General features: G+C 41.4%; 2 protein-coding genes across 2 annotated transcripts; one reads left to right on the top strand and one right to left on the bottom strand.

The window, feature by feature from the left end:
- Positions 1–317: 317 nt before the first annotated feature.
- Positions 318–9,681, bottom strand: Rpn6 (regulatory particle non-ATPase 6). The gene is made up of 2 exons (XM_080281370.1): positions 9,597–9,681; positions 318–4,792 (listed from the first exon to the last, which is right to left on the bottom strand). The coding sequence occupies exons 1-2, from the start codon at positions 9,679–9,681 to the stop codon at positions 3,630–3,632; spliced, it is 1,248 nt and encodes a 415-aa protein (XP_080137496.1). The 3' UTR covers positions 318–3,629.
- A 651-nt stretch (positions 9,682–10,332) lies between these two features.
- On the top strand, positions 10,333–13,856 carry Trmt112 (tRNA methyltransferase subunit 11-2). Its single transcript, XM_080282116.1, has 4 exons — positions 10,333–10,505; positions 12,614–12,715; positions 13,225–13,317; positions 13,736–13,856. Exons 1-4 carry the CDS (start codon positions 10,428–10,430, stop codon positions 13,835–13,837), a joined length of 375 nt encoding a protein of 124 aa, XP_080138242.1. The 5' UTR covers positions 10,333–10,427; the 3' UTR covers positions 13,838–13,856.
- Positions 13,857–17,799: the final 3,943 nt, after the last annotated feature.

The following is a 17,799-nucleotide window of genomic DNA, read 5'->3' on the forward strand; positions in this document are numbered from 1 at the left end:
TAAAAGTTGTAACAGTAGCCCAGTTCTATCAGATGAAAACACTGACTACACTTACAAAAATTATTGTTGTAATCTATCACCAGGAACACAGTGTCTCAGATGCTTGTATTTTATTCTGGCAAGTGCTGCACAATTTCACACAGCTGGGACCCTGCCCAAGAAAGGTTTATATTGTAAAATCAATTAACCCGTCACTGGACAGAATGATCAATGCAGAAATTAACGTAGACCACATTTTCAATTAGCCGAGAGATCACCCTACCTGAGCTAAAATTATGGAAAGTTGATATTCTTTACTTACATGGGGAAGCTTAGAGTTGTTTCTATCATATCGTATCATTTATAAAGGCTCCAACATGCTGCTCGATCACTGGCAGCCTCCCTATTCCTTCTGCTCGATCTCTGGCAGCACCCCCCCCTTTTTCTTTTAATATTCTTGGCTTATAAAGAGGACTTGTTTGTACACAAATGTTAAATGGGGTTACACACACGAGTTAAACCTGCCTAAACTTGTACTGTACAACGATGGTGTGGCTCATTTATTAACATGATGGGGAAAAAAGCAACACAGACTTACGAAGAAAGACATTAACAGAAAGGCCATTTTGATTTACAGTAGGAGAGTAATTTTTCTTTCTTTAAACAGTTAAGTCTTATACTGAATACTCCTAGTGCTTTCTAATATACCAAAAATATAAAATTACCTTTCATATTTGAGGTACTTTAGAGCCAGACGGGCAGATCAACCAACCACTGGCTTTCAGGATGCATTCTGGAGAACACTATCTGGCACTGTGTAACATGATTGTTAACAATTAATAGTTTCTCAAGACACCAAGCACAGTTACCAAGACAATATAGGGGAAAAAAATAACATGATAATGAGTATAAAAAACAAAACAAAACTCTCATATTAAATTTTTTTGTGGGGGAGGGAAAATCATGGCAATGGGTATTAATAAAATACCCGGTAAATATAAAATACACAAATAAATCCTGGTTGCTCCACCTTACTAGCAAAAAATGTTATCAACTTTTGGAAAGACTTTAAGCTTAGGGTTAGATCAAGTCTTCATCAACCTGATCTAACATATATTTCCCTTACCTGAAGTCAATTGTCTGGCATCAGAGTAATTTTGGTCAATCTGCTCTCCTAACTCCAAAACACCTCATTTGAAATCCAATCACTTAAAATGAAAAAGAGACAGTGAGAATTTCCTGCTTATAATGTAAACAGACGAAGAGAAAATATAAGATGAACATAAGACGCCTTAGAAAATAAACGTAAGGTGAACGTAGGACTACTTTCCTCACTCGACTCAGAACCCGCTCCTCGTCACAAGACCATAGTTTATATTTACAAGACAGCGAGGAAAAAACACCCTCAGCTCGAAGAAGGATTTTACGTTGCTTTCCTGCTACCTTGAGTGTTTGTCTTCATCATCAAAATCATCATGTAACCCCTTCAGGCCAATTATGGATTTTCATTACATTCTTCCTACCATATTTTCAAATTCTGGGTGGGTCCCGTTATCTGAGTGGAACTGCTTGGATCGCAGAAACTCGTATAACAAATCTAATAAAAAAAGGGACTCGAAAATGCATGCAACAGAGTAAATAACTTATGGGAAAGAATAGGGTTAGGTTAACTGACCCTACTCATATCACCAAATCTGGGTCTTAAATGCCCATTCTCATATTTGTTTCTGGTATGGCTGATGTTCGTATAACAGGACCCGCCTGTATTACATTCGTTGTTGTCGTCGTCATCCTGACTATTCTTCCCACCTAAGGATGGGGTGAGGTAGGATCCAGGCATGAGGTAAGTGCAAATTCATAGAGAGAAAATGAGAAGTAAAGGGATAACTCAATTGTGACAAGTATACCCTATTCACTCAGCTCTGCTGGTAGGAGCCAAGAAATGTTTGAATTACAGCTGCTTATTGGTTAAGCAACACTGAGGAGTGTGGTAAATCTACAGCTCTTCTTATTTTAACATATATATATTTATATTTGTAAAATGCTTGCAATATAAGCAGCCAGTTTAAAAGTGGAATAATTTCTGAAGCTAAAGAGGTCAAAGATAGCTTTAAAAGTTTACCGTTATTAAAGAAAATTAAAGGTGATTATAAAGTTTTATAAAACGAAGAGTGACGCTTGAAGTAAATGCAGGCATGTAATATAGAGCAACATGCGGACGTAGGTGTACACCATGGTTGGATAATTTACTTCAAATGTTCCTCATTGGCTTATAAAACTTTCTTTGATAAAGGTAAACTTTTAAATCTAATTTTGACCTCTTTAGCTTCGGAAATTATTCCACATTTAAACTGGCATGTTTTCAAATGGTGCACGTTTGAGCTTCCCGCACAAGTGAGAAGAGACTAAGAGGAGACACACTGCTCCCTACCGCTGCCCCAGCCAAGGGATGGCTGCGGGACCCTGTAACGTCATGCGTGGGTTGCTCAAAACTTTGAACCAAGCATGAGACAACTGTATATTACTTAGACAGTGGCCACTACCTGTCATCACAACTCTACATAATTACATTAAATCCTGCCCTTTGAAAATTCTTTTTATCTGTTCACTATAATAATTTTCCTAGGAATTAGTCTACAGGCATCTCAAATTTCATTCAGTTTGACAGACTTAGAAATGAAGTTCATTCATTATTATTTCCTTCACTAAGACAATCTCCCATTAGCTTTGTTTATTTTAATGACTTCACTGAGGAAACGGAATGAATAAAATGAGAAATACATCATCAGACTGAAGGGGTTAACTAATGTACCCTGAGTTCTACCTGGTACCAGGGATGCCTTCATGTGGTGGCGCTGATGTCACTGCGGTTCCACTGCCAGGTTATACAAATGAAGTCCCTATCCCCCAAAAGGAGGACGGGGGACAGCAGCAGAAGGGCAACTGTGGCCAGCAGTCCACCAAATCAAGGTTTGAAAGTTTAACACACTCTAACCACAAATCCGTCCTCGGTCCAAAGGGGTTTCACACTCCTCTAAACAGGTATATATAGGCTAGTGTGGAGAGTAAAATCTGCCAAAAAAATATAATAATAATAATAATAATAATAATGGGCGTTCTTATGATAAAAAAAATAACTTGAACCCCTTATACCCCAAAAAGTAATTGAAGGTCTGGCAAAAGTAGTGACATACGGAAATGAATTTAGTATGAGAGACATTGCATATTCAGTAAGGCTTAATCTGAGGAAGATGGAATATTTAGATCTTGTTAAAGTTCATTTACTAAGCTACTATCCAATATTTTCTTGCCTAATGAGAAAGAATCAGAGACTGGCAACCCAGTAAAACCAATGAAAGTGAGGATGATTGACCATACATTCCTCCATATATGAGCAATAAACCCCAGTCACTCCTTGGATGAAAACATTTAGTCCCTAACTGGTTGAAGTGCCTTATCCCACTAGACCACCAGGCATCCATACAAATCTAAATACAGGTGTACAGTACTCCAGTCTTCTTATAAAACTGATCTAAGCCTTAATGATATGCTTTACGTCCCTCACACTAAATTTACATCCTTAACTACACTATTTTTGGCAGACCCTATATAGTAATACATTAACTGTGCAAGGCTAAGCTGACTCTATTTTACGTTAGCTTCTTGGCCTTCTGATACAACACGTCCACCACCTTCTCCATCGCCTTAATGGTGTCGATCGCATATTCGTAGGTCTTGTCTTTCGTGACAGGGTCCCACACGATTAAAACCCCCGCTCCCTGATCGAGAATCCCCGTCAATTTCGAGTCGAGGATCATCTGGGAGAGTTTGCGTTCCACCGTGTCCTGGGGCAACCCTATCGTTTCGCTCACGTACGCGACCTGGACACGGCTGTACGGCTCGATGATTCTACACAGATTCTGCTCCAGCATGTTATCGTACAGAGTGTTCAGGTGGGCTTTTACAATCATGTCACCCTCCAGCTCCTCCTTGTACTTGTTGAGGGTCACCTTGAAGTCAGCTAGGGAACGCTTGCTGCTGGCTGCTGCGATTCCCTTCATGGCGTCCACGTGACTCCCGCTATGCCTCAGCGCCAATTTCCCGCTGACTATATTATGCACATCCTCTGGGCACTGCAGCATGATCTTGGACAACAGCATGTACTTGAGTGCCGTCAGCGCCTTGGGACTGTCGATGCTGTCATATCCCTCAAAAGCCTCGTAGAAGTAAGAGAAGGCTGTCTTGAAGTCCTTCTCCTCGGCTGCGTGAAGTATCCCAGACTGGAGATCGAGTGCGGCTTGTAGTTTGGGCGGGCAGTAGATTCCGTTAGCTGTTGTACGGGCGGAGGTGAGTGCGGCTCGCGCTTTGGGCAAATTTCCGAGGGCGTGGTATGTTTTGCTCTCCCAAAGCTGCACCTCCACCAACAAGTTCTTGTCATCAAGCTTCTTGAGTTCCTTGAGAAGCTGGGACCCTAAAGCCAGAGCCTCTGTGTACTGTGCCGTGTCGTAGTACAGTGCCACAAGTCTGGCCTCCAGGGACTGTCTCAGGAAAGTTCGGCGTTCGAGTTTTGACCACTCGATGTTCTCCCTACAAACCTCCACCTCCAGTCCGGTCGTTGCCTCCATGTCAAGGAACATGTCAACCATTGTGCGGACCAGCTTGGCCGCCTTGGCCTTGGAAATCTGTGACAGGAATGGCCGGGTGTCCTTGATCAGCTGGGCCAACTGATGTGCTTGGCCGGCCTTCTTATACTGCTCGGCCAAGGCTAAGATTCCCGCCTCCCTTGTCGCTGCATCATCTTCATCCTCAGACCCTGTGGACAAAGATCAGAGTTAATATTGTCAGTTCATCCATCACCCAATCCTCTTCTGTACCATCAGGTGTAGGAGTCCAGGGCCTCGGGTCTCAGTCCTGATGAGACCAGCCTCACTTGTCCCTGCATGGCATTAAGAGAGCAATGTAAATATGAGAACCTGTTATATACTTCAAAACAGTTGCTGGAAGCCATTGGGAGGGAGTGGAGGTGAATTGTAACATTGTAAAACTGTCAGCCTGGATGCTGTCTCAAAGCCTGTGACTGTGTGGCCAGCTACCAAGCTTAGAGTCACATTTCACCCTCACATTAGTATCTCTCAGGGCTTATGGTAGCCACCCATCTATATCAAGCAAATATAAACCCTAACCACACTTGTAATCAGGGGTTAAACAACAAAATCAATGACTGCTGACAATAACAGTAAGCCCTCTCAATGCAGGGGACAATCTCTACATTATTCTTGCCAAAACCAGACAGTTTTATTCAACTCAGAAAATGTCTTTCACAGAGAATGGGTTTATTTAGGCAACTTCAGCCAGCAGTCCACCAGGTTCATGTTCAGAAGAGCTGAGAGCAACAAGGGAAACAATAACAGTAATCAAAATATATCCTACAATCACAGTAGTGTATTGTATGGACGAAGTAGGGTGGCTTTTACATATTTCTGTCATGGCCATTTTTTAAGGGGGAATCCCAGGAGGAAGCATGACATTACTGAGATAAATAGAGATACCAGTAAACAAGAGAGAGAGAGAGATTCACATTATACACGTCGAGGCAAAACCCTTATGTGCATCTCTTTGTATTTAACTGTGTTCTCTCCTTACTCTACAAACAATCTATTAGACCAGTGATATCCTCTGCCTCCGCACCATAGGTTCCCATCCAATCTAATACCCACAAAAACACCCTGGAAATCATACAGAACATTCCCTATGCATCACCAATGGCTGTCTCAGAACCACTTCCAGATTTAGATGGATATAGATCGACAGAAGGTCAATCTATCCTCAGTCACTTTGTCCTTGCCATAAAATGCACTTACCCTAACCTAACAAAGATTACTAACTCCTTTCAGCTGTGTTGATGTTCAAATTGTGTCAGAACAGAGGGCTGACTTGAGTCATAACCAAGGAGACTCATTCCTACTCAGGCTCAATGAATTTCACACAATCAGAGATGTATTCAGGTTATGAGAGTAGCCCTGTTCCCTCAGATGAAAACAAGTAAACTGATAAACACAGAGGAAGGATGGGACTGGAGTGTATTGGTGTTGTGATGAGGAAGGGCAGACAGATGCTTTGGGCATGTGGAGAGACTGAAGGACGACAGTTGGGTGTTGGTGAAACCTGTGAATGTCAAAGGGATAGGGTTGTGAAAGACAGGCTGAAAAACCTGGAACGAGGTCAATGGTCATACAATGTAACCTCAGGGATAAGGGACTGAATTGGGAGGCTGCCAGAGATTGAGCAGAGTGGAGAGCCACCATTAGGTGACCAAGGCCAACACATGTAAGCATGTTGAAGCCTTATTAAACAATACATTTAGTAGGCATGATGAGGTTTTTGTCATGACTATCATTTATACTGGGGTACCAAGCGGAGGGATGGGGTGGAGAGGTATATGAGAGAGGGGGATGTGAGTTGGGAGCAGGGCAGTGAAATGGCGTGGGACAGGGCGACTTGGAGGCGATTTGTTTGTGGCCACCCCAAACGGGATTGAGGCGTCTGGCAATAGATAGATAGACCATGCGGAAAGCAATGGCCTCATATCTGATAACAAACAGTGGATCTTATCAGGTCAGATTATACTGATACAAGTGTGAAAGATCTCGTTTGAATAACTCTGGCGTCATGGCAAACCAACCAGGAGAGGGAGATGGAAGAGGTCCATCATCATCATCATCCTTATTCCCTCCACTACTCAAAGACAGACTGCCTCTTGTACAGTAGTCCACACTGATGCTATATTCTTTTCTTATGCTAAAGTAAGTGGGTAATAAAGAAAAAATAAATAAATAAATAAAATGATGACATGAACATACAGGATAAAATAATCTGGGCCATTTAAGGTGGAAAGTTAAAGTGTAGTCTACCTATCTATTTATTGCCAGACGCCACAATCCCATAAGAGGTGGCCATCTGACTTCGAGTTATATATTTGTTTTACAGGGACAGGCACTAACCCTCCACCAACCCACTTGTTGACACGTAGGAAGCACGTATGGTTTGGTTATATGGTTACCACCCAGGGTTGTAAATGGTTTCTTGGCTTACAGGAAACCATTTGGCTTGTCACTCAATGTAAAGCCACCTGTTAAGGAAAGAAAAGCAATAAGAAGTGACATGAATGATGGGACAAATAGGATGAGAGGAGGGAAGGCACAAAAAAAGAATGATAAAGCCTAAGGAAGAAGTAGGCAGCACTACATCAAGTAAGTGGATGATGGTCACCACCACCTACCACCTATGCATCTGCCAATTTCTGTTTATCTTTAAAAATCGGTATCAACAACAGTGATTCCTGGCCAGGAGAGGAAGAGTCTGTTTCTGTACGTGGCCAATTCTTACTTGCGTCATTCACATCCATCCAAACTTGCTTCTTATCCTTTCACAGTTATTCTCATCATATTTCTCTATTAATTCCTTAATCCTCTCATCCCACGGAACAATTCCTTCGACACCTCTCTCCTTCCCAATTAATTTTTCGCCACTGTTCTTTCATGACTATACACATTTCATTATCTGCTAAGCAATCCTGCCTCTTCTGCTTTTCACTCAACTAATCATTCCTATCATTTACATCTGTCTCCTGACAAGCCTTTATACTTATCCATCCATAACTTTTTTCTCTTTCCAACATGAGCAGTCCTCCCTACCTCCTCCCTCAACTGAACATTTATATCACTGATACTTTCTGTCTCCATTTCTCTATTAACTGATCCATCAATTGTCAATCTACTAATGGAATTCTACTTCAGAGCAAAGCTGAAGTACGCAGGCCTACTTTGGGATATACCCAGAGTAGGTGGGGGAGGGGAAACTACCCTACATTGGAGTAAACCAAAGGTAGGTGGGGAGAATAACTGCAAGATCAGTTCAGGGTGGATCACAGCAGAAAAAGTGAATGAGCAACTCCAGGGGGTTTCCACCTCGCAGGTTCCACGGGGTTGGAGCCGAACCTTTCTCATCAGTTACTCAGTTCAGCTCCTTCCACACAGGTGGACAATCGAGAACCCACTCACAACTACTGATCCCCAACCCAGAAACTTTCACCCACAGCAGAACCAGCCAAGAACAACCAGTCCCCATCCATCATGTTCCTGCACCCTGATGACAGGGCACTGTTCAGGAATATTCCAACAATTGATATTTCTCTTCAGCTTTATTCATTTCCCTTGGGTACACTTCTTTGTGATTAGGATTATATTACAGTAAGGTATTAGTCTTTTGTTACATTGGTGGCGACCATCATCCACTCACTTGATGTAGTGCTGCCTACTTCTTCCTTAGCCTTTATCATTCTTTTTCTGTGCCTGTCCTCCTCTCTTCCTATTTCTCCCATCTTTCCTGTCACTCCTTATTGCTTTTCTTTCCTTTACAGGTGGCTTTACATTGAGTGACAAGCCTAATGGTTTCCTGTAAGACGAGAAACCATTTACAACGCTGGGTGGTAACTATATAACCAAACCATACGTGCTCCCTACGTGTCAACAAGTGGGTTGGTGGAGGGTTAGTGCCCCTCCCCGTAAAACAACTCAAAGTCAAATGGCCACCCCTTACGGGATTATGGCGTCTGGCAATAGATAGATAGATAGATACATGTTGGCAGTGAAGGTGGGGATGTGGCAATATTAGACCACATTAAAATGAACAAGCATAATTCTTCAGCTCTCTAATAAGCTACATCTGGACACAAAGAAAATAATGAGTGTGTGAAAGTGAGACAGAGGGGAGTGTTGGGAGAAGCAAACCTCAGTGTGTGGGAGAAGATAGGAGAATAATTGGATCTTTTGTGTTTGCTGCATGTCCTCCCATTTTTGTGTAAATTTCATCACTAAAACAGTTTTTGAAGCTGATTCCAAATTAACACTTAAGAATATGGTGAAAGTCTACTGGTATGTAACCTCTGCAAAGTAAAAGCCTACCGTATCTCTTTATTACCAGCCACCATGATCTTATATTCTCCCCCCATCCACCTCACATCACAGTAAAGGTAGTTTCAATGACCTCCAAACACTTCCTTCTCATTTCCCTCCTGCTTCCTCCACAAGATTTTATTCAACTCTGGCGAAACTTTCTGAAATGGATGGGTTGGATAAAGCCTTAAAGATGCTGGACTCCTTCACGTGATGGCATGAGTATATACGGGCGGCTCAGCTGCCTAGTTCTACAAACATCCCTCAGCTACTTCCGCATCTCCCCAAACTAATATGGATTGCAGGATGAGGGTATTTTCATCCTGCAGTCCACCAGGATCAGGTGAATATGAAGTTATGGCCACAACAATATCCCTTTCAATACGACACAAAATCGTTTGGAAGTAGAAAGAATAACCCACCACTCCATCCCCCACCCTCAGAGTACCATGGTTAACCCTAACCTCACTCAATATCCACGTAAATATAATAAGAAAAAGCCTAGTAAGTTTTAAAATACGTTTATCAAAAGCCACCCAACAGAATGAATCAGCAAAGTGGAAGACTGGGACATAAACACGCTTATATCTCCGCCATTTTGAATATATAAACGTTATTTCATATTTACATTAGTATATCTATATTAATATACTTGATATTTACCTAAATTTGCCAGGTCAGCGGCGTCAACCTCCATTTTTGAGAGGGAAATAGCCGGAGCCCTTTCAACGAGGGTAGCTGAAGCCATTGCTGTGACGGACTGACTAGACACTGACGCAACGATAAGCGCAATGCAACTATCATACGCCATTTTTAAGTATTACATTGCAATTATTTACCTAATGAGAATATGTACGGTACTAAGTGTACGATATGGTTTGCAGAGTTACCCTCTTCAAATCTATAGAGCCAAATCTGATTTAAACTTAACCTTCGTAATTTCGAAATCTGGTCACATCTGGATATATCGTACTGCAATACATCAGCACAGTAGAAAAACATGCAATATATAATCAATTATGTCCTCCGAACACTGTAAAATGCTGGTGATTAACATTTTATAGCCTCAAAACAGTCTCTATGGTCAAAAATAATGTCGGCTCACTGCTGAGTCATTGATGCGGTTCACTTGGGCATATATACGCATATTAATGACAAAGCTTTGCTGTTTTATCACTTTTCAGATACTATTTACGTCTAATACATCAGAAAGAGGCAAGCGACCGAGTGAACGGAATATACAGCACCATTTTTCCTTGTCCTTGACCATATAGATGACTGAATACAGAGATACCGTTTATCATCTCAGGCTGAAAAAAGGACATAAAACGCATTTTAATAATGAAAAATAATAATCATAACCCTAGAAAATCCGAAACAGGCCAGGGCCGATGTCACACTAAACATCGTCCACAGGGAGGTAGTCACTCTGAATATTCTTCATTTAACTCTACATAACTCCAAGTCAAGATTTTCCTTCAAGTTATAAGGAGAATGAAGCTCATCACGCACAATATGCTGACTAGTAAAGGCATAAAGAACGTTAAAGAAGGATTTCCTCTTAAGATTCAGGTATATTATTGTAGGACTGCTTGCTAAAGGTCAGAGGTCAGCCTATTCTGGCCCCAGACTTATATGAATGTGAACGCGGTGGACTGCAGGTTTAAGTTCCCCTCTCCTGACCCATAACAGGCTTAGTAATAAAGGTATTAAGAACGTCAAAGGTGGATTTCCTCATAAGAACCTGGTAGACTAAAGAAAATCATTCTGAACGGGTGTTCTTGTAGACTATCAGTGTAAACCCAATAGACTGCAGGATTAAACTGTTTTCCTTCAACAGCTATATTATGCTGACCAGTACAGGCATTAAGGGTTGTTTTTAAAATGAACTCATTCTTTTTTTAGTGTTTTGAGAGGTTTTCTGGTGGGGTTTCATGTGGTTTGAAAGTTTTTGAGGATAGTTTTTATCAGAAGTACCCGTTTTTCCATTCTCTCCTCCCCATCCCCACCACAGTAAAATTGTCTAGAGAATCAACCAGTTGCGTGGAAACTTTAGAATAAGAGAGGCACCCAACCAAGGCTGGCTGTGCTCGACGTTCACCATCCACACGGCCACTCTTACCGTCCATCTCGAACTTATTGTAATTATGAAAGCCGTGTACTTAAGGGACCAGGTATTGTTTTGGCCTATTCAATCAACTCGCCATGTTCAGGGATGGACGCTGCCCTAACCTCCCAACACATGTGCTTTCTGTCTTGCCTCAGGGATATGGTGTACTGTATTGTATATAGGTGTGACTGCATAGCCACAAAAACTTCTCCTGTATGTACCAGCACACACTGTTACAGTCAGAACACTTCACCTTGGTTGGTAAAACTTTGTGATGACAGAAAAGTTCAAGGGTGGCTGTATTATTCCTAAAACAAGCACAAAATATCCATCACACAATGCTGACATCCTTAACATGGCTGCCTATGACATGGATTGGATAAAATCATTGGTGACTGGCTAAGGGCAAGCTTGGGCTCAGTCATGCTCCCCTCCACTAACTGACTGGTTGATTTAAGGCATCTCCCAGGATATTCCCCCCCCCTCTCCTTGGAAGAGAAAAACTGACAAGGGCAGCATGATTGGAACTAAGGACAAAAAAGACTGACGAGGAAACAGCATTATTGGAAATCATTTTAAGCCAGCCGTCACAAGGTTAATGTCTTCGTGCCATACTTACAGGAACATAACACCCCTATGAAGACATTTCTGAATGAAATGCCAGAGAAGACCTACCAGATTTGATGATAAAATGCCATAGAACACAATAAAAATAGCATAGGGTCATTATAAGTTAAATCAAAACAATCTGTCACTTCTGTACCGTACAATGTTACTAGATCTGCTTGACAAAAGCTGGAGGACACCCTGAATAGGTAATTATTTGTAAGACCTGCACCACCTTGATTTTGGCCTGATTTTGATAGTCCTTTTGCAATAATTAACTGATTTTCTTATGCTGACTTTACCTGGTGATCTGGTAGTACCTTTGAGCTTACAGTTTGAAGAGGATGGTATTAAATTAGACTTGCTGTACACCCAAATAACATATGCTAACATTACTATGCTCATTATATCCCAGCCTACTGCAGTGGGGATAGCAGTGAGTGTAGGCCAACATCATCACTAGGGTTGATAAATGTATACTTAATGATAAATGTATATATAATGACAGATACATAGCGTCATTCTGCACATATACAGTAGCTATGTTATAATCATCACTCTCACCTTTGTCACCCCAGTCCTAATCCCTGTCTAAAAGGTGGGATGAAGTAGGATATGGATACAGAAAAAAGCACAAAAATGGGATAATAATAGTAATAATGGGATAATAACAGTAATTTTCATTCATTCATTCATTGCCAGACGCCATGTATCCCTAACGGGGTGGCCAAGGGCTTAGAGTTAATTGTTTTACAGGGAGGAGCACTAATCCTCCACCAACCCCACTTGACACGTAGGGAGAACGTTATGCCAACAGCATCTGGTGTTCCCAGGCGGTCACCCATCCAAGTACTAACCAGACCCAACGTTGCTTAACTTCGCTGATCGGACGGGAATAATAATAATAAAAACTAACTACAACAATAATAATAATATACAAATAACATACTATCCTGTATTTCAGGCAGATGAAGTGAGAAACGTTGACATCGACTTTGACCAAGACTTCATCTCCAGAATGGTGCCAAAGCTGGACTGGAATGCTCTCATATTTGCTGCACAGTGTGTAAGTTTATCACAACATAATATGTATACCTTATTGTCTAATTCTAATTCAGATACACACTGAAATAGACACAGACATAATAAACAGATATTTAAATTGTTAGAGAAAACAGAAAACTCAAGGTCTAACCAATGTCTTGCTGCCACCCAACATCACCTGTCATAATGGATCATCTAGATATAAAATGTGCTTCATTCACAGTGCTTTTTGAGAAACGTACATACCTTACTGGATCCCTTATTATGAATGTATAGTTTTCTACACTGTTTTGAACTGTTTTTGAGATTAACATATACTCTGTTCACTGGACACATGATGATGATGATGATGATGAAGATGGAGAGAGTGATGCTGCTATTGATGATGACAGTGGATATTGGGATACTGCTACTGATGATGATGATAGTGATGTTGCTACTGATGATGATGATAGTGATGCTGCTAATGATGATAGTGATGCAGCTAAAGATGATGATGAAAAAATGCTGTAACACTTTTCTTTCTTTCAGGTTGGCCATAAAGAGGACTTACCAGACACACTACCAGAGGGATACGAGAATGATATGGAACTTCTTAAGAAACTACACCATATTCTACTTGAGGTGATTGCCAGAATATATTATACAGACAGCAGTAATATACAAAGGGACTGACAGTTTATGCATATCTGTCTACAGGATATCTCTGTCAATAGCCAGACACCTGAATCCTTGCCCTCTCCCATTTGTCTGGCTTACCTTCAGATCACACACCCCATCTCTCATAATTATACACACTATCCCTCCACTCTGTTCTTTCACATATCTAGTCTGCTGTATGCAACCCACACATGTTGCTTTTTTTTTTTAATGCATGGAAGAAGGAACCAAAGGCCAGGAGCCTGTAAATTGCTCCCTCAAAAAATAAATAAATAAAAAATAAGGCAGCCAAATTCAAGAACTGTTCATTTCAAGATGCCTGGCCACACTGCATTTGAAAGACTTAACATTCCTATTGCTAAAGTTAGTTATTTTTTTTCAGGTTGAGGTGATCAATGGATGTCTCGAGTGTCCTGAAACACAGAGGAAGTTTCCCATTAACAACGGAATCCCGAATATGTTGCTTAACGAGGACGAAGTTTAATAAACAACAAAATGACCACATTCTATGTTTTGGAACCAGTAGCTTGTCTCTGTATGTAATCTGATGGGTTGTTATAACAGTTATTATTTAAGGTACAGCCATGTGGAGAAAAGGGAGAGTGAGAGACTAGGAAAGTGTATGTGAGTGAGGTGGAGGGAAGGGGAGACCAAGGATGAGATACAGGGATGGAGTGGAAAAGTATACGAAAGAGAGGGATGTAAGTTGGGGAGAGGACAGTGAAATGGCGGGGGACAGGGTGACATGGAGACAATTTGTTTGTGGCCACCCCTTATGGGATTAAGGCATCAGGCTATTGACACAGTTATTATTTATAGCATCTGGCAAGTTATTTTTGTTGCACATAGTAAGGGTTTGGCATCGTAGGCAACTGACTTTGTTGCAAGGACAAGTCAAAAGATAAAGCAGTGGAAATAAGTTACCTGAGAGAAGCATGTGGAACTGTGTGAAGAAAAGCCTTTAAAAATAGCAAGAAAGAACTAAGGATATCCATACATGTCTATAATAAAGTATCTCCCTCTATCTGTTCACTAAAATATTTCAAAGTAATCAAATTCGTTCTTTGTTAGAACCTTGAGATACATAGTTGTTGATCTACAGCTCATCATAGAGGGAGAGGGGCTGCTTATCCCTCAACACCACTGCTGACTGAGTTTATTCTTCCTAACTATATAATTTTCTGTTTAGGGAAGACTGTAGTGAAGGGGTTAATGAAGGCTGTATCTAAATCATGATCTTTAAAAGTCTCTAAACTGAAGAAAACCTTTTGAAAGTACTGTCAGTTCATTCTTACCAGGGACTGCATTACCATCTCACCATCTTTAATATCAAGCTGTTGCAAGAGATTAGCACTAGTATATGGTGCTAGTCATGAAGAAGTGGTACCGTACTGACAGGGTGCTGAACTGCAGTACTGTATTGTCATATGCTGCCACAGAGGCATGGGAAATAAGCTGCAGAAAGACAAAACTTTCTGCCTCGTTAAAAAGAATGAACTGTGGTAGTAGTGTAGTTGTATTAACAGTGCTTGGGTGATTTAAAACATCTATATTAACCAAGAGGTGCAATTACTACATTACTATTACTACTACTGATTCTGCTATTACTAGTACATACTACAACTATGTCTTTCCATTCACTAACCCATCTCTAGACAGTACTTCTCACTGAGGATCCTGTGGTGTGCATTTGTGGCATTCTAGAGTTGCACATTTACCCAGAGAAGTTCAGCATACAAGGAGAGAGTTTGTCTATCCACAGAGACAACTGCTGGCTTGAGGTGATTGGATTCACAGTGGGCCAGCCTCACTCCTCTAGCCCTTCCAACACTTCACAGAACAATATCTGTCTCATCAACTCTCTTCCTCTCACAGACCCCCCCTCTCTTCTCTCTCATCAGTGTTGCATCTCTCTCACTCTCTCTAATAATGAAACTAAAATATAAAAGATAAAAGCTAGCTAGCTGACATCATATTAAAGGCTGAGAACCTGTGGACCCTCCCTCTCCTCATCTTTAGGTGGATATAAGAATAGATGATGATGACTGTAGTGAAGAGGTAATGCTGGTAATGCTGGTGGTGACTGATTATGATGACAGTGATGATGATGACAGTATACCTTGTGTAGTTAGCAACGGGGTCTTGGAGAGGTGTGTTGGGATGGTCTCGTACTGTTGACAGATGTAACTCTATGGCCAACTGTTGGGTTCACTCCAGTATGTCTGTCTGTTGTGGTAAAATTGGAAACTGTTATCATGCATTTACTCTGACCATTTCGAGAGAATGGAGAATGAAAGACTGACTAAGAGGGTGTATGTAGGTGAGGTGGAGGGAGGGAGAGGGAGGGGTAGACCGAGGATGAGGTGGAGGGATGGAGTTCAGAGGTATATGAGGGAGGGGGGGTGAGTTGGGGGGAGGGGAGTCAAATGGTGGGTGACAGAGTGACTTGGAGGCGTTTTGTCTGTGGCCACCCTTTGCGGGATTAGGGCGTCGGGCTATAGATAGATAGATAGATAGATTTCGTTTGTCTTCTGAATGAAGGAGAGATGAGAGAGCATGAATAACACACAAAAGAATATGAACCAGCCATATCCAAGAATAAATAGCTGAGGAAATTATTTGAAGATTTCTTAACTGATGCTAATGCCAGTCTGTAACCAACCTGGACGAGAGAGTGTTCCACAACCGCAAACTCAGCTCCATCAATGTCGATTCAGAGGACGTTGATGATGGCCGTGCCATGACGTTGAATGAACATGATGTCTAGGGGTTGGGCCAGGCTGATATAGGGGGAGCCAGGACCCCCCCCCAAGCCCTCTTCACCAACCATACATCACGGTTGGCACTCAGCAATTCATGGAGGATGTTCACCCTGCAGGAAAAAGGAGTTTGATGGACACAAGACTGCACACAAGAAGCTCACCCTACAGAAAAAAAGGGGGGCTCTGATTGACATAATTAAGGTTACACATGCTTAGTTCATCCTGCAGAAAAAAAAGGGGGGCTTTGACTGACACAAAAGTAAAGGTACACATGAGTTTATCCTGGAAAAAAAAAGCACACATTAACACATAAATACGTGTAAAAAAGTTCACCCCCCAAAAAGAAAAAGAAAAGTAGAATTATACTCACCGGTTTATGTCAAAACTTAACCCTTGGGAAAAAATAAAATCAAATTTATTTATATTGACTGGATGGGGATTAATAAAGCAGCTAATGATTTCCTACCAAGTGCAAGTCTTCATCTAGAACATGGCTCATAACAAGTGAATTTAGATCATACTATGAACACGATCTTCCCCTGGCCCCTTCACCTACCATACATCACAGTCAATGCTCAAGAATACATGGGAAAGTTCACCCTGCAGAAAAAATGGGTTTTGAATGGTAACCAGTAGGTGTAGGAATTCTATCTATCTATCTATCTATCAATAACTAAATGCCTTAATGCTAAGAGATTATCATAATATAAGTCATGGTGTGTAATACTTGATATGGACTGGTCAATGGAACAAGACAAAGACAAGAGGGTAATATAATTCTATTCATCCATCATCAAATCCAACATGGCCCCACCAGGCAAGACTGAACACATGCAATGGAGTACAACTTAATTAGTGATGGGGATGTCTGATGGGCTGGGCTGTCATCTAAAGCCATCGCACAACAAACTTACCCCTGGCCACACCAAGGTAAGGCCACCAGATCACCAGCCACACCCACACCCTTACCAGACATGAGTTCCTAGTCCCAGCAGGTGAAGACAGACTACAGGAGACTACAGTACAAGCATTACCTGTGATGCTGTGGATAACTCTCATGGGCACCTAGTCATCTAAAGCCATCACTTGACAGCCAAACTTGCCCATAGCTGCATCGGAGGCAAGATCACCACCCACACCCACACTATACCAGACAGCAGGATGGGAATGGAGATGGCTCAGGGTCCAAGCAGACCTCTCTGTAGGGATACACTAAAATTAAGAGGTTTATCATCATCATCATCATCATCATCATCATCACCCACACTATATACCAGACAGGAAGATGTGGACAGTGATATCATAGGGTCCAAGCAGACCTGTTGGGATAGACTGGATTTAAGAGTTCATCATCCTCACTACTAACAGCATTAAAATCATCTATCTATCTATCTATCTATCTATCAACATCATCACCCACACTATATACCAGACAGGAAGATGTGGACACTGATATCATAGGGTCCAAGCAGACCTTTCTGTTGGGACAGACTAGAATTAAGAAGTTATCATCATCATCATCAGTAACAGCATCGTAATCATCACATTATTATTGCTCACATCAGCAAAAAATGGAGGGGGAGAGAGAGTGAGAAGGCCAGATAGATAAATATAGACAGACAGATAGATAAAAAAATCCTTACCTATCTCCATTCGAAATTCCCCCGTAGAACCGCCCACCATA

This window comes from Coenobita brevimanus, chromosome 11, assembly GCF_032717465.1.
Source record: "Coenobita brevimanus isolate Jiangsu-jjx chromosome 11, ASM3271746v2, whole genome shotgun sequence".
Lineage (NCBI taxonomy): Eukaryota > Metazoa > Arthropoda > Malacostraca > Decapoda > Coenobitidae > Coenobita > Coenobita brevimanus.

Excerpts from the sequence above, each read along its gene's own strand:
- Rpn6 (XM_080281370.1), bottom strand. The coding sequence starts at position 9,681 with ATGGCTTCAGCTACCCTCGTTGAAAGGGCTCCGGCTATTTCCCTCTCA. Across the intron at positions 4,793-9,596 it reads CGCTGACCTGGCAAATTTAG|GGTCTGAGGATGAAGATGAT; the intron begins GTAAATATCAAG and ends CTTTGTCCACAG.
- Trmt112 (XM_080282116.1), top strand. The coding sequence starts at position 10,428 with ATGAAGCTCATCACGCACAATATGCTGACTAGTAAAGGCATAAAGAAC. Across the intron at positions 10,506-12,613 it reads GATTTCCTCTTAAGATTCAG|GCAGATGAAGTGAGAAACGT; the intron begins GTATATTATTGT and ends CCTGTATTTCAG. Across the intron at positions 12,716-13,224 it reads TCATATTTGCTGCACAGTGT|GTTGGCCATAAAGAGGACTT; the intron begins GTAAGTTTATCA and ends TCTTTCTTTCAG.